This window comes from Onychomys torridus, chromosome 2, assembly GCF_903995425.1.
Source record: "Onychomys torridus chromosome 2, mOncTor1.1, whole genome shotgun sequence".
Classification (NCBI taxonomy): Eukaryota; Metazoa; Chordata; class Mammalia; order Rodentia; family Cricetidae; genus Onychomys; species Onychomys torridus.
The window spans coordinates 56,619,122-56,644,852 of NC_050444.1; the positions used below are offsets into that span (position 1 = coordinate 56,619,122).

Sequence of the window (25,731 nt, forward strand, 5' to 3'; positions counted from 1 at the left end):
CAAAGTGAGTAGGCAGGCGGAGAGAGAAAGAGACAAAGTGAGTAGGCAGGCGGAGAGAGAAAGAGACAAAGTGAGTAGGCAGATGGAGAGAGAAAGAGACAAAGTGAGTAGGCAGGCGGAGAGAGAAAGAGACAAAGTGAGTAGGCAGGCGGAGAGAGAAAGAGACAAAGTGAGTAGGCAGGCGGAGAGAGAAAGAGACAAAGTGAGTAGGCAGGCGGAGAGAGAAAGAGACAAAGTGAGTAGGCAGATGGAGAGAGAAAGAGACAAAGTGAGTAGGCAGGCGGAGAGAGAAAGAGACAAAGTGAGTAGGCAGGCGGAGAGAGAAAGAGACAAAGTGAGTAGGCAGATGGAGAGAGAAAGCATAAAACCAAACTACGGTCAAATCAGGTGCTCAGAACATTCAACAGAAACCAACCGGGAAATCCTTTTAAGACAGCCAGCTAGTAGAGTTCCCAGCTTAGAGAGTCTCCTCAGGTGAGACTTCCAGGTGTAAGAACAAGCAGCAACAGCCAGGGGCAATGTCACTGCAGACACTCCCAACTTCAGCTGAACCGGTGTGGGACCTTGATGCGGTCAGCTGAGTTTTCCATAGCTGAACCTCCAGCTTCTCCTTCCTACTCTGAGTGCTTTATGTCAGGATAAACCTCGGGTGGACATGATTTATCTTCCAGCTCTTCACATGGACACAGGGTTTAGACTCAGGTTTTGCTACTCTTCCCTCCATGTTACAGAGGTAGGGGAACCAGCCCGTTCTCAGTCAAAGGCCCACGTGCTTGGGTCTGAAGTTGGGGTGGAGACAGCTTCTCAATGAGTTTGAACAACACAGGACAGTTAACCAATTAGTGTATATATTTTTTCCATTCAATGTCACAACAGCACTGTTTGGAAAGTACTGTTAACTAAGATTTATGAGGAAGAAATTCAGACATAAGAAGTAACTTTCCCAAGATCACATGGATAAAGTATTTGTGGCTGGTATTTGAAATAGTCCAATTCTGAACCATATATATATATATATATATATATACATATATATATGTATATATGTATATGTATATGTATGTATGTATATATGTGTGTATATATACATATATACACATATATACATATATATATATATATTCAGGTGTATTTGTGAGTTGACGATGTACTAAGAAAAATAGGTACACAATATTGGCAGCAGCTGAAGAAGGTAATTGTTTCTGCTGGGACTACAGATTTCAAAGGTGTGGAAATAGAGATGCTTGCAAAGAAGGAAGACAATATAATTCAAGTTGGGTTTGTTTTTTTTAATCTTGTTGATATATTACAGGGTCTTATTTGTAGCCCAACTTGACCTAGAACTACTATATAGCCCACACTAAGCTTGAACTTCTAACAATCCTCGTGCCTCAGACTCCCAAGAGCTAGGATTACAACTATTTGCTAGCAAGCCACTATATTTAAATCAGGAAGTGATTTATTATAGAATATAGAATGGTTCTCAATGTTATTGGGAGAATTAAAGCCATTTTTAATTAAGCTGACATAAACAACTCTCAAAACATTCCCACAGAGTTTGGTTACCAAAGGAGGCTCTACATCTTCTACCATTCCTTCCGTGCTCTAGAACCAAACTTAGGCCCTCTGGAAGAGCAGCAAGTAATCTTAACCACTGGGCCATTTCTCTAGCCCCCTAAATGCTGTATTCCCTGGAGTTAGCTAAGAGTAGTAATTCTTCTGACACGTGTTTCTAACTGCCAGTAATGATGCTGATGAAAATTCTCTTTTTGTGAAAATTATAGAAACCTTTGGAATAACGCCTCACTAAGTAATTCCTTATTCCATATCCTCACACAAGTAAACACATCACGAATACTTTTATAGAAAAGATTGAGTTGGTATGTTTTGTTAGGAGGGTTTTCTTTATTATGACTTAATAATAGAGAAGTACAGAGTTTTAAGCCAATATGGATTTTAAAAATAAGATTATATTTATTTACAACTAGGAAATTTTATAGCAAATCTAAAAGAAGCTTTAGGACATCAAGTAACAAGAATAAATTACATTGGAGATTGGGGCATGCAGTTTGGTGAGTATTTTGACATGCTTTTTATTTTATTATATGGTTTAATTGTTTTAAGTACTATATCATTTGATCATCTGTATGGAATGTAGACAAGATTCCTGTTGGATAAAATAGTGTAATGTATCTGTGGTACTAGGAATTTAACCTGGGGTCTCCTGTATACTTAGTACATGAGCTACCACTGAGCTGTATCTGCCTGTAGAGTTACATAGTCTATATAATTCTCACCATAAAATTAAATTGACATATTCAGAGAAATATCTAATAGACTAGTACATTTAACACACTTTTAGTAAGGAAGAGTAGCTTACCTTTATTGGTTAAATGTATAAATGAATACGTAGAGAACAAATAAGTTTAGCTATGTATTTCCATCTTGGCCAAAGCCTGCCGTTTTTAAATCTAGTAAGGTCCAACGCTCCCTGCCCGCAACCATTCTATGAGAAATGGGATCTGTCACTATATGACTGAGTAGCCCAGAGGAAAACAAAGCATGATGTTTTGGCTTTCTCTTGAACTCTCCAGTGGAAGAGGTGGAGGGCGGAGGAAAAGGGTGAGACCCGGACAGTTACAAGCCATAAATCATGTCTAAGGTCATTTAGAAATGATGTGGTTACATACCAGTAACCTAGATATGAAGAAGGTGAGACAGGTGAAGTAGTTAATGACTGTGAGGGACTGGTTGCACATTGAATACAATCCTGTGATGTTTTTAAGATCTGGCTATTCTGCTACATTCTCTGACAGAGAGCTACACATATCAGCAGATTCCTAGAAGGCTGCTCTCCCACCAGGATTTTTGTTGTAGCAGTCTTTTTGTGTGCTATTTTTCCCACAAGATGCTAATTCCTTGAAGGTAGACTGTGCCGTAATTATTTTTGTATCCACAGTGTGTGGCATGTAAGAGGTGCTTAGTGGTGAATGACTGCTTACAGTACTAATAGCAAAGCTAGGTGATAGTGTAAGGCTTCTCTAAAAGCATATAGTGTGCATCACCAGTTCTGAAATTCACTAACACGTTTATGTTCCTCATCCAGTAACATGCAATCGTAGTCTCCAAAAGAAAGACCCCTTCATCTAAAGACACCTTTGCATCAGAGATTTATCATGACCTTCTCCTATGAGCAGTATTACTTCCGTTACTGAAACTGTTTTCGGACCTGAGGAATAGAACTTAACCCTGTTACTAGTCTGTTCAGTTCACCACAACGGGAAGGCAGAGTTGAAGTTCTGGGCACAACAACCAAGACTTCATGCACCTTGATTCCTTTGACTGGTGTAGACATTTCACAGGCCTCAGCAAGGATGTGATTTGAGTACTCCTCAAATTTTGGCTGAAGGATTCTACAATATTTTTCTGCTATGGATATAGTTGGGTTTTTATTTGTTTGTTTTGTTTTGTTTTGTTTTACAGTTTGGGGTCCCACCACCCAACTCCCAAATAAACACACGGAAACTTATTCTTACTTAAGAATGCCGGCCTTAGCTTGTCTTGTTTCTAGCCAGCTTTTCTAACTTATCTTACATTGTCCTGTTTCTCTGTAACTACATTTTGCCTCTGAACCTTTTACCTTTCTTCATTCTGTATAACTTTCTTTCTTACTCCATGGCTGGCTGGGTGGCTGGGTGGTTTGCCCCTGGCGTCCTCCTCTCCTTTTCACACTCCCTGCTTTCTTTTTTTCACCTAGTTTTCTCCTATTTATTCTTTCTGCATGCCAGCCTCACCTGTTCCTTTCCTGCCTAGTTATTGACTGTTTGGTTCTGTATTAGACCATGAGGTGTTTGAGGCAGGCAAAGTAACACAGCTTTACAGAGTTAAACAAATGCAACATAAAAGAACGCAACACATCTTTGCATCATTAAATATTCCACAACATAAAGGAATGTAACATATCTTAAACTAATATTCCACAACATAGGAATACTGTAATTAATGATCTGTCAGCATTCCATTATAGCCATCATTGTAGAAGAATTAAAATTTTCTTCCAGCTATGCCATTTGGAAGTTGGCACATGGCTTCTGTGCACAGAATTAGTTTTTCAACACGTATCAGACTGAATGGAATAATTTTTACTTTTCTCACCTTCCTTTTAGTATACCACCGAAATCTCGAGGTGGTTTCTCCCAGAGTCCAGAAAAGACGCGAACAGGCAGCTAGGATTCTAATCTTAGGGATATCATGAAATCTATGCACACTGTGCTCTTTCAGTCCATTCACTGTGTAAGCTAATTCTCTGCCTCTGATCTCTGCTGTTCTCTCTTTGTTCTACCTTAGTTCTCTAAATCTACAGCTTCTTTTTCAGCTCTCATTCGTAGCTCTTCTCTAGCCTGATTCCTCAGTATTTCTAACCAGAGACTCCTTGCAATCCTGAGAAGTTTGAAAACCCTCAAGGTCATAGCACATTCCTAGAATAGATGATAAGGAGCAGAGCCATTACTATAGTAACACAAGGCTCCAAGGTCTCAGGACCAGAGGGAAGGGGCGCAGTGCCCAGTGCCACGAACTCTGAGACATAGCTTTTTATCAGCAGACTTGGCAAGGGAAGAATTGGCAGGCTTTTCTTAGGGTGTTTTGTGTTAGCAATCTTGGTAGACACCTGCGACCCTGACCTTGTGCATAACCGTAAAGTTTTAAACTTATGATCTATACAGAAAGGCCTTTAGTCTAATTGGAACTTGCTCTGAGGTAAAAAATGAGCTAAATGTGTGCAGTTTGTATTAGACTGAGGAGAGATTATTATTTTCTGTGTTAGTCTGAGCAAAAGGAGCAAAGCAGGCTTTGAGTGTCCACAGTCTCATGGGACAATGGATCTGGCCATGAAGCATATCCTAGTATATTTTCTATACAATTTCTATAATCAAAATTATACAGCTAAATGAAAAGTCATCTTTCTGACCACCCACATATATATGTGCCCATAATATTGAGATGTAACTATGAGATTAAATATATACACTACATGAAAATGCATGGTAATGGGGAGATATCATACAAGAAGTTTCCATTAAGAAACAGCCAACTCATTCAAAAGGCAATAACTCCAAAACACCTTGCATGATGGTTTCCTCCAACAGAACCCTTGGTTCTGATAGGTTGATCTTCTGAACACTAGTTGTTACTTGCTGTATACTCCCATGGCCTCTTGCTAGCAGCAGCTCTCAATAGTATACATCAGGCATCTCCATATTCTACTCCCAATACCCTGAATCATAATTACATTTGTTTTTCTTTTAAAATAAACAGAACTTTAATCAACTTTCTCAATGCTCTCTAGGATCTAGAACATTGAAAACTCTTGTGTTAAATAGCATTCTATTCTCTGCTGAAAATCTCACAGAAAAAATGACCACTGGGGCTGGAGAGAGTCATTTTATAAGATATGCCTTATATATAGCAGTAATTTTCAGTTTATAATTGAGAAGTTCATCTTTTATAGAATTATTCCTGTTTCTCACCATGACTGTTCTATTATTTTATTATATAAGTTTTCGTTTACTCATTATCTTGATAGGTCTGCTGGGGACTGGTTTCCAGCTATTTGGCTATGAAGAAAAACTCCAATCCAATCCTTTACAGCATCTCTTTGATGTGAGTTGATAAGACAACATTAAAAAAAATGCTTTAACATTTTTTTTAGAATACTGTACAAAAACTTTTTAAAGGATATACTTTTAATTAATGAGGGTCCAAGCCCTGGTTGATTTCAGTTCCATGTCCAAGTGTTTGTTTTGTTTTGTTTGAATTTCTGTTTTACTTGGTTTTCAGCCAGTATTTCCTCAGCTGTATAGAGTCGTCTTAGAAGTAAGGCATAGGGTCTGCTCAGGCAGTGCACATTTGCAATCCTGGCACTCAGGAGGCCAGCCTGTGCTACGTAGTCAAAACAAACCATCGAAGCAGCCGTAAAACTCCCATAGGCTGCTGGCTAAGAAAGACACTGAGGAATTTCTCTGTGTTCTGTCAGTTTATATATCTCATCCTACTTCCTGGTAGTCAGATCACTATGACTCACTAAGACTTGTAAATGTTTACTGTATACTTGTTTGCCCTTTATTTTCTCATTGTACAAGAAAACCACTCTATAAATTTTACTCTGGATTTTTATGAGTCTGTTTTTTCCTTAATCATTCAGTTCTTCCTGAGGTTGGCCCAGTGTGAAGGCCCTGCTTTCTTCATTTGGTCCTTTGGGCAGTTTTGTTCTCTATCTCCCAGATCTCTACAGATGTTCTGTCTCTATAAGGAATTATACTTTCCAAAATAATGTTCTACTTCCCTTGCCAAAGAAATCAGAGAGGACATTTTATCATTTCCTTTTTGGCTTGTTTTTTCTCTTGAAGCCAGCTATGTAGTAAAGTAAAATTCTCTGTTTCTTCTAGAGTTTATACCTGCACCACACTTTCTTTCTTCTTTTTATTTCTATTACTTTTAGTTCTGTGTATGTACATGTGGGTATGTTCACATGAATGCAGATGCCCTTGGAGGCCTTAGATTCCTTATAAGGTAGAGTTAAAAGTAAGTTTGAGCCAACTTATGTGAGTGCTAGGAACTGATCACAGGTCCTCTGGCAGAGCAGCAAGTGCTTTGAACCCACTGAGCCATCTCTCCAGTTCTGTATCATACATTCAAGTCTTCCATTTTGATTTCTGCTAAAACTTAGTCTTTTCCATTATGAGTATAACTGACAGATAAGAGCTTAAAAATTAAGCCCACTTTACCATTACCAATAAATAAAATATTCCCTCTCACTCTCTATAGTTATTTCCTGTATTATATTTTTATACTTTAGAAAAATGGCGTTTTTTACCACAATTTTAGCAAATTGTTCCCAGACCCAGGCCTGTTGTCTTTAGTCCACATTGGTCTCTAATATACACAGTATTCCCACCAACTCTGGGAGACATGCAGCTCTCTTTATGTTGCAGACATCACCTGGGTGCTTCCAGGCCTAGAAGAAATAGAGGAACACCACCGTCCTGTGTAGGCTCACTAGGAGTAGTGCCTTCTGAGGCTTTGCTACCACTTTGTGGACTCCTCAGATGCTGCTGTTCATGGCAGTGCTCTCATGAATTTAGGCAATTCTCCTTCCCTCTACCCAGGTCTTCTTCCAGAAAGTGCATGCCTTTCTACCCACCTGCAGCTTTTCTGATACAATACTGCAGTACATAACCTAAGACTAGGGACCTCTCCTAAGGACAAGGTGTACATAATGTACCTGACCTCACTGAATTGTGCAAACCATACTATTTTCAACATAAACTAGTGCACACCATTCTTCAAAAGTTAGTATCATCCTTGAATGAGATTCAGAGGCTAGGGAAATCACTCAGTGGTAGAGCACTAGCTTAGCAATCACAAGACTGGGTTCAAGTCCCAGTTCTTGGAGAAAAGGCTTTTACCAGGCACCATGGTACATGCCCGTAATTCTAGAACTTGGGGAGTAGAGGCAGAAGGATAAGGAGTTCAGGGTATATTCCCTAGTTTCTACGACACAAAACAGAAAGAGATGTTTTAGTTGTATTACATGGCATATAAAAATAAGAGAAACCACAGGTAGGTTTCTCCCAGGGAGGTGTGCGGAGGAGTCTTTCTCAGCATTTCTCAGTATTTGTTCACAACACGTTCTTTCAGAAGACCTTAGAGGCTTCTTCAGTGAGTCACATTTTGCCACATAAAGCAAGACTTTAACAGTACAAAAATTGAAATAATTTCTTCTTTTTTATCAGACCATAATGAAATAAAGCTAGACAACAATAACAATGGAAACTTCAAAGTACATATAATACAATCCTTAGAGAAATTTGGAGGGTTTTTTAACTTTCCAGTTTGCTAATAATGGAAATCATGAGTACTATTGTGACAAAGGTTAACATTAATTAATATTATTAATCCTTACAATTTTCAAATGACTAATGGTGGATACGGGAAAACGCTTAAAACTGTATTAGAAGTGAGCCCTTAGTAAGCCATTAACCCTGTACCTTTCCAGTTGGATACAGAACTAAACCAGCCAAGTTGGATATTGCTAAAAACCCATAAAATACCTGTTCCACATAATGCCTAAGAGTCCAAGTTGGAATGTAGTTAAGCTGTCTAAAAAGTATTTCTGTTTGCAATCATCACCTGTTTTGGTAGACTTAATTGTATAAATTTAGAGAATAGCCTTAAATTTTTTCTTTAGCTCCTGAACTACATCTGAAAAGAGTGGGCTGGGAACTAGTCAGGTGTAGGTGGAGAAAGGCTTTAAAATCCCCACCCCTTGATGCTCAGCTGTTTGCTAATAAGAAGTTGAGGGATCAGGGAGTCATTGCCCTCAGTTCTGTACCTGCTGCTGACCACCAGAGTTTGCTCATTCCAATCCAGTGGTCACTTAGATGACCGACCCTGTTTAAACTAAATGGGTCACAACACCAAATAGAAGTCATGGATCTGGGAAAGGGACAAATAGAGGGAATGGAGGTTGGTAATGGTGAGTGGAGGGAGGCACAATTGGAATGCATTAGGACATGTGAAACTATCAAAGAACAAACAATAAAAATCACTTTTAAGTAGCCGTTAAATCTTCCATTTTCTTTTTTGGCTGGATTAAGCCATGCTACTTTGATCAGCCTTTCTCAGTGAAGTTTCAAGAATGTTAAATTGCCATTTTACCAAAGACACCAAACTATCTGCTTAGTGAAAGAAGAAAAAGAAATCACTCTGCTGTGTGACCACTCAGTTAACTTTCCACATGGACTCTTGGAACTGTGTATGGGGATAACAGTGTATAGTAATATATTTAATGTCCTTTTAGGTTTATGTACAAGTTAATAAAGAAGCTACAGATGATAAAAATATAGCAAAATTGGCACACGAATTCTTCCATCGACTAGAACTGGGTGACATGCAGGCACTTTCACTGTGGCAAAGATTTCGGGACTTGAGCATTGAAGAATACGTTCAGATTTACAAGGTACCCTAGAATCTCTTGTGTTCCCTTCGCTGGGCCTCTTTGCTGGTACTGTTGCTGGTGACTACCTCCTGCTTAAGCTCTTGTATAAGAGAAGATTTCTAGTTTAGTTGAAAATTCAGCCAAATGGTGTTTTTGGAGGAGAGAGCTAAAATACAAAATAACCCAGATACTCTGGTCCTTATTCTGTCAAGAAACCTAATTTGTGAGCTCGTACTGGGTGGTGGAAGAGATGGCACTGTAGTGGTGGGAGGGAGGGAGCAAGGAAGAGCGGTATGAAAGGAGAGCTGCAGGGCTGGACCAGAGCATGATGGAGCATGATGGAGGCCTTTCCAGGGCTGCACAGTGTAGTGCGGACTTCTGGTCTCACAAGCATCCACAGTTGCCCTTGGCTGCATGGATACCTGAAGTGTGATGAGGAACTGTAAATGTCTAGTGCTGTCTAAATTCTAAAGCCATAAATCCCTGTGATTGCTATAGGGAACAGCACATACATTGTGAGGACCTGGACAGTGGTGGGATGAGTCATTAGAAAGCTTAAGCTTTATTTTTCCATCTTTGTGGTAGATGGTAAGACATCTTTAGTTTCGTCTTAGTGTAAAAAATTAAATAAACATTTTCCCCATATTTCTGAATCCTATTAGCGCCTTGGAATATACTTCGATGAATATTCAGGAGAATCATTTTATCGTGAAAAATCTCGAGGTGTCTTAAAGTTGCTGGACAGCAAAGGACTTCTACAGAAAACAATGTATGATCAAATTACTATTCTTTCTTTCTGTCTGTCTGTCTTTGTTTTTCTTGAAGATTGTGACTCATTGTGTAGTCATGGCTGGCGTAGAACTAACTATAGACCAAGCTGGCCTGAAACTCACAGAGATCCTCCAGTTTCTGCCTCTCAGGTGTGCCACTATACCCAGCCCCAGGTTACTGTGCTTTAGTCAAGTTATGTGTGTTCTTAGACACTGATGTAATAGGGGACAAGGATGAGGTATGTAACCTTTTTGCCATGTGTACTTTCTCTTGTCAGGTACAGTGGTACAGACCTTTAATCTCAGCACTTGGGAGGCAGTGGCAGGAGAGTCTCTGTGAGTTCTATGATAGGGCCACATGGTGAAACTGTTTATCCAAAACAAAGTACTTTCTCAAACTGTGGGTGGGAAAACTTACCTTATAGTTTTTATATGCAGGAGGCTGAGGCAGGAGACTGGTGAGTTCAAGGCTGGTCTGAACTATACACCAAGTAATGAGGTCCTTTCTCATCTGCTATATATCACTATCATAGCCAAAATTTCATATTCATAGGAGAAAGGATGGCACCTGTTATAACAGGTAACTCTTATAACAATATAAAAACAATGTGGCCTGACTCTGGTTCCATAAATTAATAATCTAAAAAAAAGGAAATAGAACATACTTTTGTGGCTTAACCTCATCTTTTGAGAAAAATAAAATAAAGCAGCTACCCGTTTCAGAAAATATTTAAGTCAACTTATGAAAATAGGTGTGAAGCCAGAGATAATGGTAGTACATCCCTATTGACATTGTTGCCTTCTATATAGTAGAAATCTTTCCTTTTTGAGAAACTTGACAAACAGTAAGTTTTGCATTTTCATGTTATTTTATCTTGATGTTTTGATACATGTGCTCATTATGGAGTGTCTAAGTCAAGCGCATTAGTACACTTAGCTGTGGTGAGAATGAACTATGTACACGTCACCTCACATACTCAGCTGTGATATGAACATTAAATTGTAATTGATGCCATCTGGTATAGTAGATTTCTAGAACTTACCCTTTCTTTCCAATGGCAACTTTGTACTCTTTAACATCTTCCCCCTCCTACTATGGTAACTTAACTATTCTCCTCCTAAATTCCATTTGTGACGTCATACAATTTTTGTTTTCTTTTGTGCCTGACCTATTTTTCTGAGCAGAATGTCCTCCAGATTCATTTGTGTTTCACAAATATATTTCATTTTTAAGACCTGAGTAGTGCTATTTCTTGTTATTACATCTTTAAAATCTATTAACAGATGGACACTGAGGTTGATTTCATGTCTTGACTATTGTAGATAATGCTACAATGGACATGGCAGTGTAGTATCTTTTCAACATAATAATTTTAATTCCTTTGGATACATATCCAGAAATAGAATTTCTGGATTAAAGAATAATTCTGTATTTTAATATTTTCAAGAACCTCTTTCTTACTCTCTATAATGTCTATACTAACTTACATTCCTACCAGTGGTACATAAGGATCCCTTTTCTCCACATCCTTGCCAGTACTTGCCATCCTCATTTTTGTTTATTTGTTGAAATAAAAGGCATTCTAACACAAATGAGGAACTATCATTGTAGTTTTAATTTTCACCATGTCCTCTAACTTCCTGGTTTTGACATTTGTTGATTATAGCTTGAACTGACATTAACTATTCCATGAGCAATAAAAATAACTTCTGGTTTACCAAAAATGCTGTGGATGTTCTACCTTCAGAGTAGAATCATGACGTTCGTTGATTTAGGGTTTCTCTTTTGCGTTTTCTAGAACAGGAAATGTTGTGGTAGATCTCTCTGGGACTGGTGACCTCTCTTCTGTCTGCACTGTGATGCGAAGTGATGGAACTTCTCTCTATGCAACCAGGTTGGTAGTGTCTGCGACGGCAAACGTGGCAACGTGAGACTCCATACTCTTTGTCCCAAGATTAATGTAGGATAGTCATCTTATCCTTCAAACTGTCTTTAAAAAAATCTTAGTTGCAAATTATAAATCTGTTTGCATATTTTAAGAATATTTGCTGGGTTTCTATTTATTGCCAGTTGTAATTTCCAGAAAGATTTAATATCAGAAGAGTGGGACTCTATGTTAAAATGTATTGACTATCATAAGCTATTCATAGCAGAACACATCGTTCCATTTGTAGTCCTTCATAATCATATATTAAGTGTTTTTGTAAGTACAGATTGTCAGGAAAGACATTCTAAAAAATGACCAAGTTAAGGTTCAATGGTGACCTAACCATTTTACATGCATGCCAAACTTCATTATATTATGAAAAATTAGGAAGTAGGCTTCTCCATGTCTCACCCTGTGGGAGTGAGCACTCATTATTCGTATATAAGAGTTGCACGTACTAAGCACACATGGTTTCTAGAATAAAGCTAATGGGAAGAGAAGGCAGGACAATGAAACAGCCATAGTCAACCACTTCTGCAGAAGGCCCCAGTGTGACCCAGGCCTGAGTTGTAAGTAAGTCATAAACCACTCTATACGTTGGTTTGTTGCCATTGTGGCACTGGGAACTAAACCCGGGATTGTGTGTGTTAGACAAGCACTGCTCCGCTCACTGAGCATGCCAGCAGCTTTACACAAAGTACCTTTGTAACAGAGTGGCCTTTTTGCTACTGAATACCATCATTATTACAAACAACTTGAGACAACCAACTAAATTTTCTTAAAGACCCTTAGCGAACTCATCTCTTTCTATTTTAGTATTTCTCCTCATCAATTTCTTGCAATTGGGGTTAATGAGAAAAAAAAAACAGAATGTCTTAAGAGATGTGTGTGTGTGTACATACACACATGGATACACACACACATATATATATACATTAGAAAATTTCATTGTGGCAACTAATTATTGCTAGGCAAATTCAAGAGACAAAGTACTGCATCAGTGTGCAAACATTTCCATGTAGAAAAGAAGTACGTGTCTGGAAGGGTGGTGTTGAGTGCCTTTAATTCCAGCATCTCTGGAGGCAAGTACAGGAGTTATCCTTGAGTGCAAGAACCTCCTGGCCTACACAGAGAGTTATAGTTCAACCAGTGCTACTTAGTGAGGCCTTGGCCTAAAAGTAAACAAATAAATAAATAAATGGATAAAAAGTAAATAACTATTTTTTTTTTACTGAAGTGTGAATACATATTCCATGCGGTGCCTGGATCATGAGATGGACCCAGATCATATTTTGATCATTTACAACACTTCAATGGATGTTTAAAAAATAATGTTTGTTGGGCAGTGGTGGCACATACCTTTAATCCCTGCACTCGGGAGGCAGAGCCAGGCAGATCTCTGTGAGTTTGAGGCCAGCCTGGGCTACAGAATGAGATCCAGGACAGGCACCAAAACTACACCTGTCTCAAAAAAAACAGAAAAAAAAAGTTTGTCTTCTCATTTTTTTCAACTTCAATTATGTTAATAACCTTGAATGTTACTTTTTAATGTGTGTATATGGGTGTATCTGTGAGTGTGTATACATGTGAGTCCAGGTGCCCTGGGGTCTAGAAGAGTCTGTTGGATCCTCTGGAGCTGTAGTTATAGGCAGGTATGAGCTGCCTTTCATGTGCTGGGAACTGCACTTGGGTCCTGTACAAGAATAGTATGTGTGCTCTTAACCACTGAGCCATACAAGGGCTTAAGAGCTCTTTTGAATGCAGTAGAAGTAACTGCTTTTAAGAGACCCAATATTTTGAAAGTTTGCTAATACAGATCAGGGTGGAAACTCCTTCTTTGGCTCTTTTGTCGTCTATATTATAATTGTGTTCCTAGAGAAAATATATCATAGAAAAGTAACAGCTAGATGGTTCTTTTCAGTAAAGGCTTAGTTAATTATAAAACACTGTAAGATACTTTTTAATGGGGTTGGAGAGATGGCTCAGCAGTTAGGAACACTAACTACTACTCTTCCAGAGGACACAGGTTCAATTCCCAGCACCCACATGGCAGCTAACAACTGTCTGTAACTCCAAGATCTGACACCCTCACACAGACTTAATGCAGGCAAAACACCAGTGTACATAAAATAAGAATGAATAAATTATTTTTTAAAAATATTTTTTAAAAAAGAAAAGATATGGGTTGGGGATGTAGCTCAGTGGTTGAGCACTTGCCTAGCAAGCGCAAGACCCTGGGTTCGATCCTCAGCTCAAAAAAAAAAAAAGATACTTTTTAATGATTACTTGCTTTTGTTTATTTTTAGTTGTTTTTTAATTACACTTTCCAGGGCATTCTAGTTTTTTGGTTTTTTGTTTTGTTTTTTTTTAACAAACCTAATTTTGTTATTATTTCTTATCAAAGTGTACTGGGACTCTGCAATGATGATCCACATACTCCAGGCTACAGAGTAATACAGTTTTTAAATAGAATTGTCTCCCTGTTATTAAGTAAGTCAAAATCGTTATAACCCCCCCCCCTTTTTTTCCCAGGGATCTTGCAGCTGCTATAGATCGCATGGACAAGTATAATTTTGATACAATGATTTATGTGGTAAGTAACCACAGTAAAAAACAAAAGATTATGAATCCTACCTCATGGAAACTAGAGAGAGACAGAAATAGGAAACCAGGGTCAGAGAGATGGCTCAGTGGATAAGGTGCTTGCGTTTTAAGGCTGATGATGTCAGTTCGGTTCCTGAAACCCAGGGAGTGATGAATCAACTCTACATAATTGTCCTCTGACCTCCACATGTGCATCACAGCCTGAATGCCTGTGTACACATGTCCCCACACACATCAGCAAAAAGAAAAAAGGAAACTGGAAAACTTTGGCAAAAACAATTTTGTCAAACTACAAAAAATAAATTAAATACGAAGTTGATTAAGGTTGTGACTTCTTTTTAAATTTATTTTTTATAAGACCCAAAAATCAAGTTTACTTGCTTCATAGTGAAAAAAAAAATTATCAAAGTCAAGAAGTTGGTTATATGAAATTATTATATATGAGTTACTATAAGGTAGTTGCATTTGTCCTGTTGGTGCATTTTTAAAAATTATTTTTTAATTTGTTTTGAGGGGAGGAGTTTATAACCTGAAATTTTCCCCTTCTGTTTAAAGTTGCATCAAGGGAATGGAGAAACATCAGGCACTGCCCACGTCTGTACAAACATATATGCATGTAAAACACTCATACACATAACATAAATAAATCTTTCTAAATTTTTAAATAAAAATTTAAAACTATCAACTCATTCTGTTATAGTGTTAATATGTAAGCTTTATTGCTATAAATAAAATAAAGTGTTAGATTATGTTTTAAAAAGAACATTTTGGGCGGTAGTGGCACACACCTTTAATCTCAGCACTCACAGGGCAGAGGCAGGCAGATCTCTGTGAGTTTGAGGCCAGCCTTGTCTACAGAGTGAGTTCCAGAACAGTCAGAGCTACACAGAGAAACCCTGTTTCCACAGAAAGAGAGGGGGGTGGGGTGGGGGAGACACTTAAAATCTTGTAATGCCTTAAGACAAGAAATTTCAAACTAGCAGTAGCTCTGAGTACCCTTTACCCTGCTCCTTTCTACAGACACATGAAGTTACTTTGTCAAAATCATATTGACATTTATAGAAACATTCAAATCTCATCAGTGTTTCCATGCATTCCTGTGTAGGCAGGTTTTATGGAACAGTATCCCATGTATAGATCTGTGTAACCACCACCACCACCACATTCAGAATCTGTTTCATCACGGAGCAGACTCCCTGATGATCCACCACTTATCACAGTTCCCGCCAACCCTTGCCTTGATCTTCATTAGAGATGTCACTTTGAGAGTGGTGTGTAAATGGCATCATACAGTATGTAACTTTCTGAGGTTTGTTTTGCTCCCAGCTTAGTGATTGCCCCGAGACCTATTTAAGCCAGTATATCACAGTGTGATCCTTTTATTGCTGACTAGTGCCCCAGTCTCTTCTTTGCCTGCCTGCCTGCCTTTCTATAACCAAGAGGGTCCCGCCATCTTGTTCAGCTCCACTTTGGCCTTCTGGAAATAGAGATCATAACATCTGAGAGAAGGAAATGAAATAGAACATTCTGATTTTTTTTTCATGTTTTCTACTGTTTTAAGGTGCTGCAGCTCTTATTTTCCCATCAACCTAAATACTCTTGTCGTGTATGTGTCTTATTTACGTGTATAAGACAAAGAAAATGAATAAATACGTGTATGCATGGTGCATAGGTCCCCACAAGTTAGAAGAGGGCATCACATCCCCTGGACCTGGAGTTGTGAACCACCACCCAGTGTAGGTGTGAGAACCAAACTTGGGTCCTCTGGAAAGAGCAGCCAGTAAATACCCTTAATCACTGAGCCATTCTCCAGCCGCTAGTGTGTTTATTTAAGACATTGACAGTGACTTTAGTCTAACAAAACTCTAATGTTTATTTGATTTAGGACCAGCTTATTTTTATTCAAACTTGGTTTTGTTTTGTTTTGTTTAAATTCTAAAAAAATTCCCCAAGGCGGACAAAGGGCAAAAAAGGCATTTTCAGCAAGTGTTCCAAATACTGAAGATCATGGGATATGACTGGGCAGAAAGGTAGGCTCCATGTTGCTCCTTGTTGCCTGATCATGGTCACTTCTTTCAGCTAAGCCTCAGAACATAACTACAGTAATTTATGTTCAGTTCTCTTCTCAGGATGTTGGTATGAAAAGACAGGTTGATTTTGTATTAATTTATGTCCTAGGAAATGTCTGCTATCAGTGTTTTGGTTTTCAGTTATTAATATCCATTTCCTCTTCCTCATATAGACAACTAGTAATTTAATCACAAACTAGTGATTATGTCAGTAAAGTGAAATTTAAGTTGACTGCAAAAAACCACATCTTTTTTTTTATTCTCCATAGTTTGGTTATACATAATGATACCTTAATACATGTATATGTTGAATTCTTATCATATTCACATTGTTCCCCTCTTCTTCCACTCCCACTGACCCCCTTCCTGATGAGTCCCCCTTTCTGTTTATTTATTTTTTGATTGATTGATTTTTTTAATTTATGGGCCAGTGATTTGTTAGAGTTGCTTAAAGAATATGGGTGAGGTGTTATTGATAGAAGCATGGACGACTTTCTTGGGGCAGCAGTACAGACAAAAAATGTCTCTCCCTTCACCATCAACTATTAACTTCCAGTATGTCCTCAGGGAGGGGTAGGACCTCATGAGCCCCTCCCCACCCCCCCCCACTCCTCCCCCCTTCTCCCCACTCCATTAGGGAATGTTCTGTGGGGCTGGTCTTGGGCAGGTTCATAGTTCATTGATGTATTGTCCCTGGCATATGTAGAAGATGTCATTCCACAGCACTCTCCTACTTCCTCCAATTCTTCTATTCTTTCCCCCTCCTTCCGCAGTGTTCCCTGAACCTTGGAGGGGGTGGAGTGATTTAGGGGTCACATTGAGGGCTCAGCATTCAACAATCACTCTGTAGTTAGACTTTGCAGGAACTGTCGCCCACTGGATAAGAAGTTTCTATGACCAGAGCTGACAACACTTGGAAAGGTACTTTCATGAGTGTAATATGTCCATTTATGAAAATACTAGTACCTCCTTCATTAAGGCTTAAAACCATCCAAGCTGTGAGCTTTCACTATGAATACTTCACCAGGTATGCATTCCCTTCTATGGAGTGGACTCACATCCAACCAGAGAGCAGTTTGTTACCACTATAACATCTTGCCAGTGTTACTCCAATGGGCACATCTTGTCTGGCAGGCCAGGAGTGTAGCATGCAGGTCCACAGCTGAGTAAGATGATTGATTATACCTCTCCTCCCAGCCTGTTGCATCTTCCAGTATTACGAAAGCTAGCCAGCAGGGAGGAAACTTCCAGCCCAGTCCCTGCTTGATTTCTCAAGGTGCTGTAACTGAAGCATATTAAATCTCACACTGTTGGTGGACAGCCAAGTAGCTTGTATTGTTTTAGGGGCTCAAGGAGCTTTCATGAATAACAAGTCATAAGGTGGTAGCCACCCTGGCACCAAGATTTTTTTTTTTTTAATAATCTTATGGCTTCTGGAAGCAGTTTATGCATCCACACAGAGTATTGCCATTCAGACTTTTAAAGGTTATTTTGTTTAATTAGCTTACAAAGTGGTTTACTTGTAGCTTTCTCATATATTCTTAGTTTCGGTTTTCCCTCTTCCCTAAGCTCTCCCCAACTTTTTTGATCTCCATGCCCACTTTAATCTTTCCACCCTGCTGTCCCTCTTTTCACATCTGTATCAGATGTGTTTTACTACTGCCCCCCCCCCCCCCCCCCCAGGCCTCTCGAGAGTGCCTTCCTACTTTCCTGGCATCTACACACAGTTGACTCCTACATAAATGCCCACATGCAAAAATTAGAAGTTAGGAGAGAACATAGCAATCTTTGTTTTTCTGTATTCCTCACTTAATATAATATACTAGATGTTGCATGTAGAATAATGAAAGTAGATAGTTATCTCTCACACGCTGCACAAAAATTCAGCTCCAAATGGGATCGTAGACCTTTACATAAGATCTAAAACTGCTAGAGGAAAAATATGGAAAACAGTATAAGAAATGGGCAGATAGAAGGGCTTTCAAATGGTACTTCAGTTGCTCAGGAAATACGGGTGACATTTAACAAATGGAACCTCATAAGTTAAGCTTGTGTACAAGAAAGGAAAACGTCAGGTAAAGAAAGTGTACAATATACATGATAGAGATTAATATCTAGAATGCATAAGGCTTTAAAAAACTAATTGGGAAAACATATAACCAAACCAAAAAATTTACTCTGAAACTGAACAAAGAGGTCTCTAAAAAAATAATAAATGGTGTAACAGTAGTGAGGAAGCAGAATCAGGAGTAATCTGAGTTTAAGAGCAGCCTGACCCACATAGTGAGTTCCAGAACAGCCAGAGCTATATAGTGAGACCCTGTCTCAAAAAAACAACAAAAAAGTGTGTGTGTATGCCAATAAATATTTTTAACTATTCAACATTATAAACTACCAGGGAAATGCAAATTAAAACTACTTTGAGATTCCATCTCACTACAATTAGAGAGCTGTTATCAAGAAAACAAATGACCACAAATCCTTGTAAAGATGTGGGGAAAGAGGAAGTTGTCTACTTCTGTGCTAATGGAACTATAAACTGGTACAACCACTGTGGAAATCAATATGGAGCTGCCATATGACTCAGCTACACCATGTCTGGATAAAGACCGAAAGGGCTCAATATCCAACTACAGAGACTTGCATTGCCATGTTTATCAATGCTCTTTCACAATAGCAAGGACATGAAACCAGTCTAGTTGTCCATCAAATAATGAAAATGTCAGCTGTTAAAAAATTACGAGAATGTTTGTTTGAAATGGGGTCCCCTGGAGAAGCTAGCCTTTAGCTGTGTATGCACCTGAGAAAGACCTTGAGCTCCTAATCTTCCCGCTTCCGTTTTCCAATGCTTGATTGCTACCACAGATGCCATTCCTGGCCACACCCCCTATTTATTTGATAATTCTTAAAAACTCTGCTACAGGGTTAAAAGTTTATTTTCTGGAAGAGTGCTAAGATATACTCTCATCATTCGCACCTTTTTAGCTTTTGGTTAATAAATCCTGTCCATTTCAGGTGCCAGCATGTACCTTTTGGGATAGTAAAGGGAATGAAGACTCGAAGAGGGGATGTCACTTTTCTGGAAGATGTCTTAAATGAGGTTCAGTCAAGGATGCTACAGAACATGGCTTCCATTAAGAGTAAATCCTCTTTGCTACTTTTATGCTTTCTTGGACTTTCATGAACCTGATCAAAAGTAGCTTTCATAAATTTGACACGGAGTTCAACTGAATACATTAATACAACTGAGTTCATTAATACAAACTTAGTCTTCTTTTCATGGACAGCTTGAATGTTGTCAGTCTGTTGTCAAAGTCACCCTGTCAAGTGCTTGCATTTTTATATGTCTGTATGTGTACCAGTGCACACATACATACATTCATTCATGTTGAGGCAACAGGAGTTCTCAGACACTGCCAACTTTTTATAAGAAACAAACAAGCAGGATCTCTTACTGGCTAGGCTGGCTGGTCATTGAGCCTCCCTAGCACTGGGATTGCACACACAGTCCACTACTCTCGGGTTTTTTTAAACATAGGTTCTGGTTCTCATACTCAGGTCCTTATGTTTTCAAGGTGTCATGCTTTTCTATTGCTGTGATGAGACCATAACCAAAGCAACATATAAAAGAAAGCATTTAATTTGGAGCTGATGGTTCCAGAGGTTTAGAGTCCGTGACCACCATGGCGGGGAGTTTGGCAGCAGGCTGACAGACATGATGCTGGAACAGTTAACTGAGAGCTTACATCTTGATCCACAAGCAGAAGACAGAGAGCTAACTGCGAGTGACGTGGGCTTTTGAAACCTCAAAGCCCAGCCCTCAGGACACACCTCCAACAAGGCCACACCTCCTAACTCTTTCTAAGCAGTTCCACCAGATGGGCACCAAACATTCCAATATGAGCCTATGGGGTTCTCATTATAACACCACATTAGGCAAGCACTTTACCAGCTGAGCTATCTTCCAGCCCAAGTCCTTGCATTGTAAATTGGATCCAAGTTATTAAAGTTCATATAACTATTTAATTTTCACCCTTGGAAAAATAAGTATGGGCTTTAATATCTTACAAGGGACATTTATAAAAAATAATAAGTTCATGCTTCTTCACTTTGATGTAGGCAGGAGAACTAACTATTTGCCTAAATGAGGAAGGAAAAGCACCCATTGTCTTATCTTTTGATTGTACATTTTCAGATTCTTTTTGCATGCTGATCCATTACAATACGGTGTAAGTTGAAAATAACTGCCTTTATCTGTTTCAGCAACAAAGAAAATGGAGAACCCACAAGAGACTGCAGAGAGGGTGGGGCTCGCAGCTCTCATCATCCAGGTAGGCTCTGACTCCTTCCTCTGAGATCCCTTTGGTGTGTAGCAAACCCAGGGTAATGATGTACTCTCATTTTAGGATTTCAGAGGCCTACTCCTATCTGACTATCAGTTCAGTTGGGACCGTGTTTTCCAGAGTCGTGGGGACACCGGAGTCTTCCTACAGTATACCCATGCCCGCCTCTGTAGGTGAGGAGAGGCTGCAGGGAAGCTTGGCTGTCCTTCCCTGGGCTCGAGCCTGCCTGGTGTGGTTCTGAGACCAGTGGTTAGCCCTATTTTCTGGACTTTCTACAGCTTCTTATTCAAAACTGGGTAAAATACAGCAGACCTCTTATTGCTAAGCACTTACCAGTCACCTATTAAAGAAACACTTTTGTACATTGTCTTACTTCGACCTCAGAATAATTCTGCCAGAGAATATCCTGTCACCTACATTTTAAGAGACACTGAAAATGATTTAAATCAACGTTAGTGTCAAAGTCCAGAACTATATTAAGGAGATCACGAATGTGTACCCAAAGCTAATATTCATCACATGTAGCTAGGGACCCTCAAAACCTGATCCTTTCACATTTGTTTAAACTTTGGTGACAGTTTAGAAGAGACTTTTGGATGTGGTTACCTCAATGACGTCAACGTTGCTTGTTTGCAAGAGCCACAGTCGGTTTCAATTCTCCAGCATCTTCTCAGGTATGAGGTTTTCCTGTTATTACAAGTCTGATACTCTGAACTGAGAGCGTGTTTGGCTGATTTCTAGTCATTAGTTCAGAGGCTGCCTCATGCCTCTAGACAGGCACAGGTGGGCCAACAAGGGATCTGACTTTTGAGGACAGACTGCGATCACAGGTCAAGCCAATGTTCAAGGTCAATTCTAGCCTTAGAAATATCATCACAAAATAGAACACCACAAAGGAATGGTGCAGTCTAAGCCCACTGTCTAGGAAGGTGAGGCCTAATAAGAGCATGGTCTCTGAATAAGAGGATCCCAGGAGGCTGTGTTATGATGGGGTGAGGAGAAGCCCTGCCTCTGTGCAGCTTTTCAGAGGTTAAGAATCCTCCAGTTCGCCTTGTGGCTTCCGCTCCCAATCTCCTATGCATTTGTCTGCCCAATACCGCCACACAGGCAGGCCACACCATGGTCTCTAAGAAATCAGAGAACAAAGACTAGGTGTGTGTCTATGAAGGCAATTTTCCTTTCATTGCCACACAGTGGTCAGTTCTTTCTTTAGATAAGAAAACGTTACTCCCACATAGCTAATATGTGAAAGAAGGTAAGCCCACCTGATTCCCTTAGCCTTGGGACTAGAGCTCACTACTTTAATAGGTGAGGTTTTTTTCTTTTTCTGATTTTGCTTAGGACTAGATCTTAGAGCCATAAAGATGATTTAGACTCTCTGCTATCAAGGAATTTATATGAAAGAAAAATTCACATTAGTGATCAAATGTACCCAGGTCTTTTTTCATATGCCTTCTTAACACCAAAGGTATTTAACATCTTGACGTGTTAGCTTCATATAACAAATGATCAGCCTGTTCCTGTCATCTTTTAGGTTCGACGAGGTACTTTATAAATCATCTCAGGACCTTCAACCTAAGCACATTGTTAGTTATCTTTTAACTCTAAGGTAATTTTTTTAATCTCCCTATTTTCTTTTCAAAATCTTTCTAAGATTTATTTTTATTCAAGTGTGTGTACACGCGTGCTAATTTAAATTAATGATAAACTCAGAGTTATCAATATGGGTAGGTGCTACATTGAGGCAAGAAATCAATGCACTTCCCCTTGGAGTGGTTTAAGCAAGAGCAGGACCGAGCTTCTTTTCTTCCCATGTCTCTGTCTGTAGCTTCTGGGTCACTGTGTAAATGTACCTGTTGTATGCGGCTACACCTGTGCCTGTCTGGATGCTGTCTTGTCTGTCCCTAACAACGGGCTCTGCTCTCTACTGAACAGACAGCATCATGTGGGGAGGAAAGGAGACACTAAGAAACCTTTAACAGTTCCACACAGAAGGAAACTTTATTGACTCCAGCTGACCCAGAAGCACTCAGAAAAACAAACAGCACTGTGAACATACATACCATCATCAAGCAATAGCCATATGCTGTTTTCAGCATTTATGGCAGACATTTATTTTTTAAGGCCAATTTTGTCATATCTGCTGTTTTCAAACACACAGACATTGCTCTCTGGGTCAGGGACGTGGAAGAATGGATAACTTACAGTAGCTTAGGTTGTAAAAAGTAACTACATGCGAAGTCCAAGACAAACAAGATTGGTTGTAAAATTGTTCTCTTAAAGGAAGGTTAAACGGGCTAAATCCACACCTGGGTATCTATGTGGGCTTTAAGTGACCTCCAGGTATATTAACTCAGCTGTAAGTCCACCAGAGTTCAATCTCTGAATGTAAGATATAGTTTCATAAAAATGGTATGACCACATGTGTTTGGGTACCTTTGGAGGCCATCGGGTCCTTTAAAGCTGGAGTTACAGGCAATTATGATCTATGTGACATGGGTGCTGGAAATCGAACTCAGGCCCTCTGGAAGAGCAGCATGTACTCTTAACTGTTGAGCTGTCTCTCCAGCCCTCTGTTTTCTCTCTTTCACCCAAAGGTTTCTCAGATGTAAATCCCTTGCCTTTAAAATTGCTTTTTCCTTTAAGTAGTAGTAATTGTTAGATCTTCTCTGACAATTAGATGTCATTGTATTTATTCGATGATATGAGATAGAATCATAGGAATTGACAATGCAAGGGTAAGTATAACACAGTGACGTAGATGTTCACCCAGCCCTGCTTTGAGGGATCAGAGTGGGCTATTCAGGAGGAAGCTGCAGGTGGTAATCAGAAGACCCAAGTAGCTGGGAAGGAGGAACGGTCCAGAGCTGAGCAAGTTCTACAACTATAATCACTAATGGGATGGGAAATGATGAGGCTGAGCCTTTGGGCTTAGATGGTTTTCAGAGTGGTTGGGTCCATAGTGCCTTAAGCAGAGACACAACAAAATCACTTATAGCTAAGGAGCAAAGGAATTAGGAAGCAAATCAATGATACCAGTTGAAAATTCATGGTAATGTAAATGCTTTTACTCACTATTTACTGAAGTGAGAAAATACTGCAACTGTTTTCTTGATTATACTTTTTACCTTATCTCCCAGGTTTTTGTTTTGTTTGAGGAAGGGTCTCATTGTGTAGTCCAAGCTAACTTGGGACTCTTAATCCTCCTGCATGTGTTCCCTAAGTACTACAGCCCTACCCCTGGCTCTGTCAGATTTAAATAAGTGTGATTTTTTTTTTTCTTACTTACATATAAGGGCAACTGCAAAGCCAAAAAGTCTAGTGAAATGTCACTTAAAATAATTAAATGATTGTGTGTATTTCATGGCCCACTGCTGCCATACCTTAACAGAAAAAAACACTTCAAAGAGTGTCTGGTGTGTGGAGTAGTCTGTGAGGGTGTATACAAAGGCTGAGTCAGGAGACGCTGCCAGCAGCCACCATGAGTACCAACATGTAAGGTACTGGTAAGCCACAAGCCATGTGGCAAGGTATAGATTTATAGAAATGTATTAATTTAAGATAAAAGAACTAGATAACAAGAAGCCTGCCATGGCCATACAGTTTGTAAGCAATATAAGTCTCTGTGTGTTTACTTGGTTGGGTCTGAGCGACTGAGGGACTGGCAGGTGAGAGAGATTTGTCCTGACCGTGGGCCAGGCAGGACTGGAGAAAATTTCAACAACAGGTGTGTGTGTGTGTGGTGCATTGATAACTAGTCTCTGTTCCACCTCAGTTGACACAGGGGGAAAGGGTATATACCCTGATATACTTGTAAAAGTTGTCTACATAAGACAATACTACTTGTTAGAAAGGCATGTCCTATTTCTATAAAACAGATTCTATAAAAAAGATTTTGAAATCAAAATCTTAAAACTTGCCATTTGGTAGAAGCCGAACTAAATTCTAAAGCTTGAGTTTAGTGTTTTATTACCGACAAGCAAGTGCATTTATTTCAACTTGTATAACTTCAGATGGCTTCTTTAGTGATTCTAGGTTTTTCCATAAAGTTAAGTGTTGGACAGGTATGGGTCAGGGAACAGGAAATTACTGCTGGTTCTCACTGTGACCTCTTGCTTGTTTCAGTCACCTCGCAGCTACGGCACACAAAACACTCCAAGTGAAAGACAGGCCTGCTGACGTGGCTGGGGTATGTTACCTTCGGTGTCCTCTATAGAGCCCCTTGGCAGCTGAAATTATATTATGAAATGTTAGTAAGAAAAGTCTTAGGAATTCTTCTGAATTAACTTGTTGTTTAACTGCAGCAGTATACTTTGTGAGTTAGGTAATAAATAGTATCAAACGTACCTTCTTCCATCAGACGTTCAAGTGAGAAGCTCTGCCACTCCCACTGCACACCCTTACTGTGCTGTTCTTTCTGTAAGGGGTGCTAGGATATATTTCTCCCTGCCTAGAGCATGCAAAGGACTCTTAAGCAAAATTCCTACTTTAATTGAATTACTTCTAAAATCACTTTTTTTGCTTATTGCTAACATATTGAACATTTAATCATTTATTTTGTAGGCCAGACTTCATCTTTTCAAAGCTGTCCGTTCTGTCCTAGCCAATGGAATGAAGCTTCTTGGAATTATACCTGTATGTAGAATGTAATATGTAATTTCTAATTAAAGTGTGGGTTTTTTAATGCCAAACAAGTTCTAGTTGTTATCAGATGCCCTGCTGTTCGGAATAGAATTTAAAGTATTATTCTGCACCAGAATTATATATATAATTTTTTTGTGTGGGAGAGGGTTGTTTCCAGACAGGGTTTCTCTGAGTAGCTGCAGTAGCTGTCCTGGAACTTGCTCTGTAGACCAGGCTGGCTTCAAACCTAGAGATCCACCTGCCTCTGCCTCCCAAGTACTGAGATTAAAGGCATATGCTGCCACCACCTGACCAGAATATATATTTTTATGCAGTAACATTAACCTAATCTTTACTCTTAAAAAAATGTGTATTTATTCATGGACAGTAGGTATT

The 25,731-nt window shown here is 39.3% G+C and overlaps 1 protein-coding gene across 2 annotated transcripts in view; it reads left to right on the top strand.

Moving 5' to 3' along the window:
- The window catches only part of Rars2 (arginyl-tRNA synthetase 2, mitochondrial), a 45,450-nt gene extending 20,044 nt beyond the window's left edge, over window positions 1–25,406 (top strand). For both annotated transcript variants that reach the window (XM_036177509.1, XM_036177510.1), the window contains 14 exons: window positions 1,989–2,072; window positions 5,585–5,661; window positions 8,861–9,019; window positions 9,661–9,767; window positions 11,568–11,663; window positions 14,229–14,289; window positions 16,254–16,330; window positions 19,385–19,509; window positions 20,633–20,700; window positions 20,776–20,885; window positions 21,291–21,386; window positions 22,247–22,321; window positions 24,838–24,901; window positions 25,276–25,406. In XM_036177509.1, the coding sequence (XP_036033402.1) occupies window positions 1,989–2,072; window positions 5,585–5,661; window positions 8,861–9,019; window positions 9,661–9,767; window positions 11,568–11,663; window positions 14,229–14,289; window positions 16,254–16,330; window positions 19,385–19,509; window positions 20,633–20,700; window positions 20,776–20,885; window positions 21,291–21,386; window positions 22,247–22,321; window positions 24,838–24,901; window positions 25,276–25,362 (1,286 nt within the window). In that variant the 3' untranslated portion in view covers window positions 25,363–25,406. The remainder of the gene's footprint in view (window positions 1–1,988; window positions 2,073–5,584; window positions 5,662–8,860; window positions 9,020–9,660; window positions 9,768–11,567; window positions 11,664–14,228; window positions 14,290–16,253; window positions 16,331–19,384; window positions 19,510–20,632; window positions 20,701–20,775; window positions 20,886–21,290; window positions 21,387–22,246; window positions 22,322–24,837; window positions 24,902–25,275) is intronic.
- The last annotated feature ends 325 nt before the right edge of the window (window positions 25,407–25,731 follow it).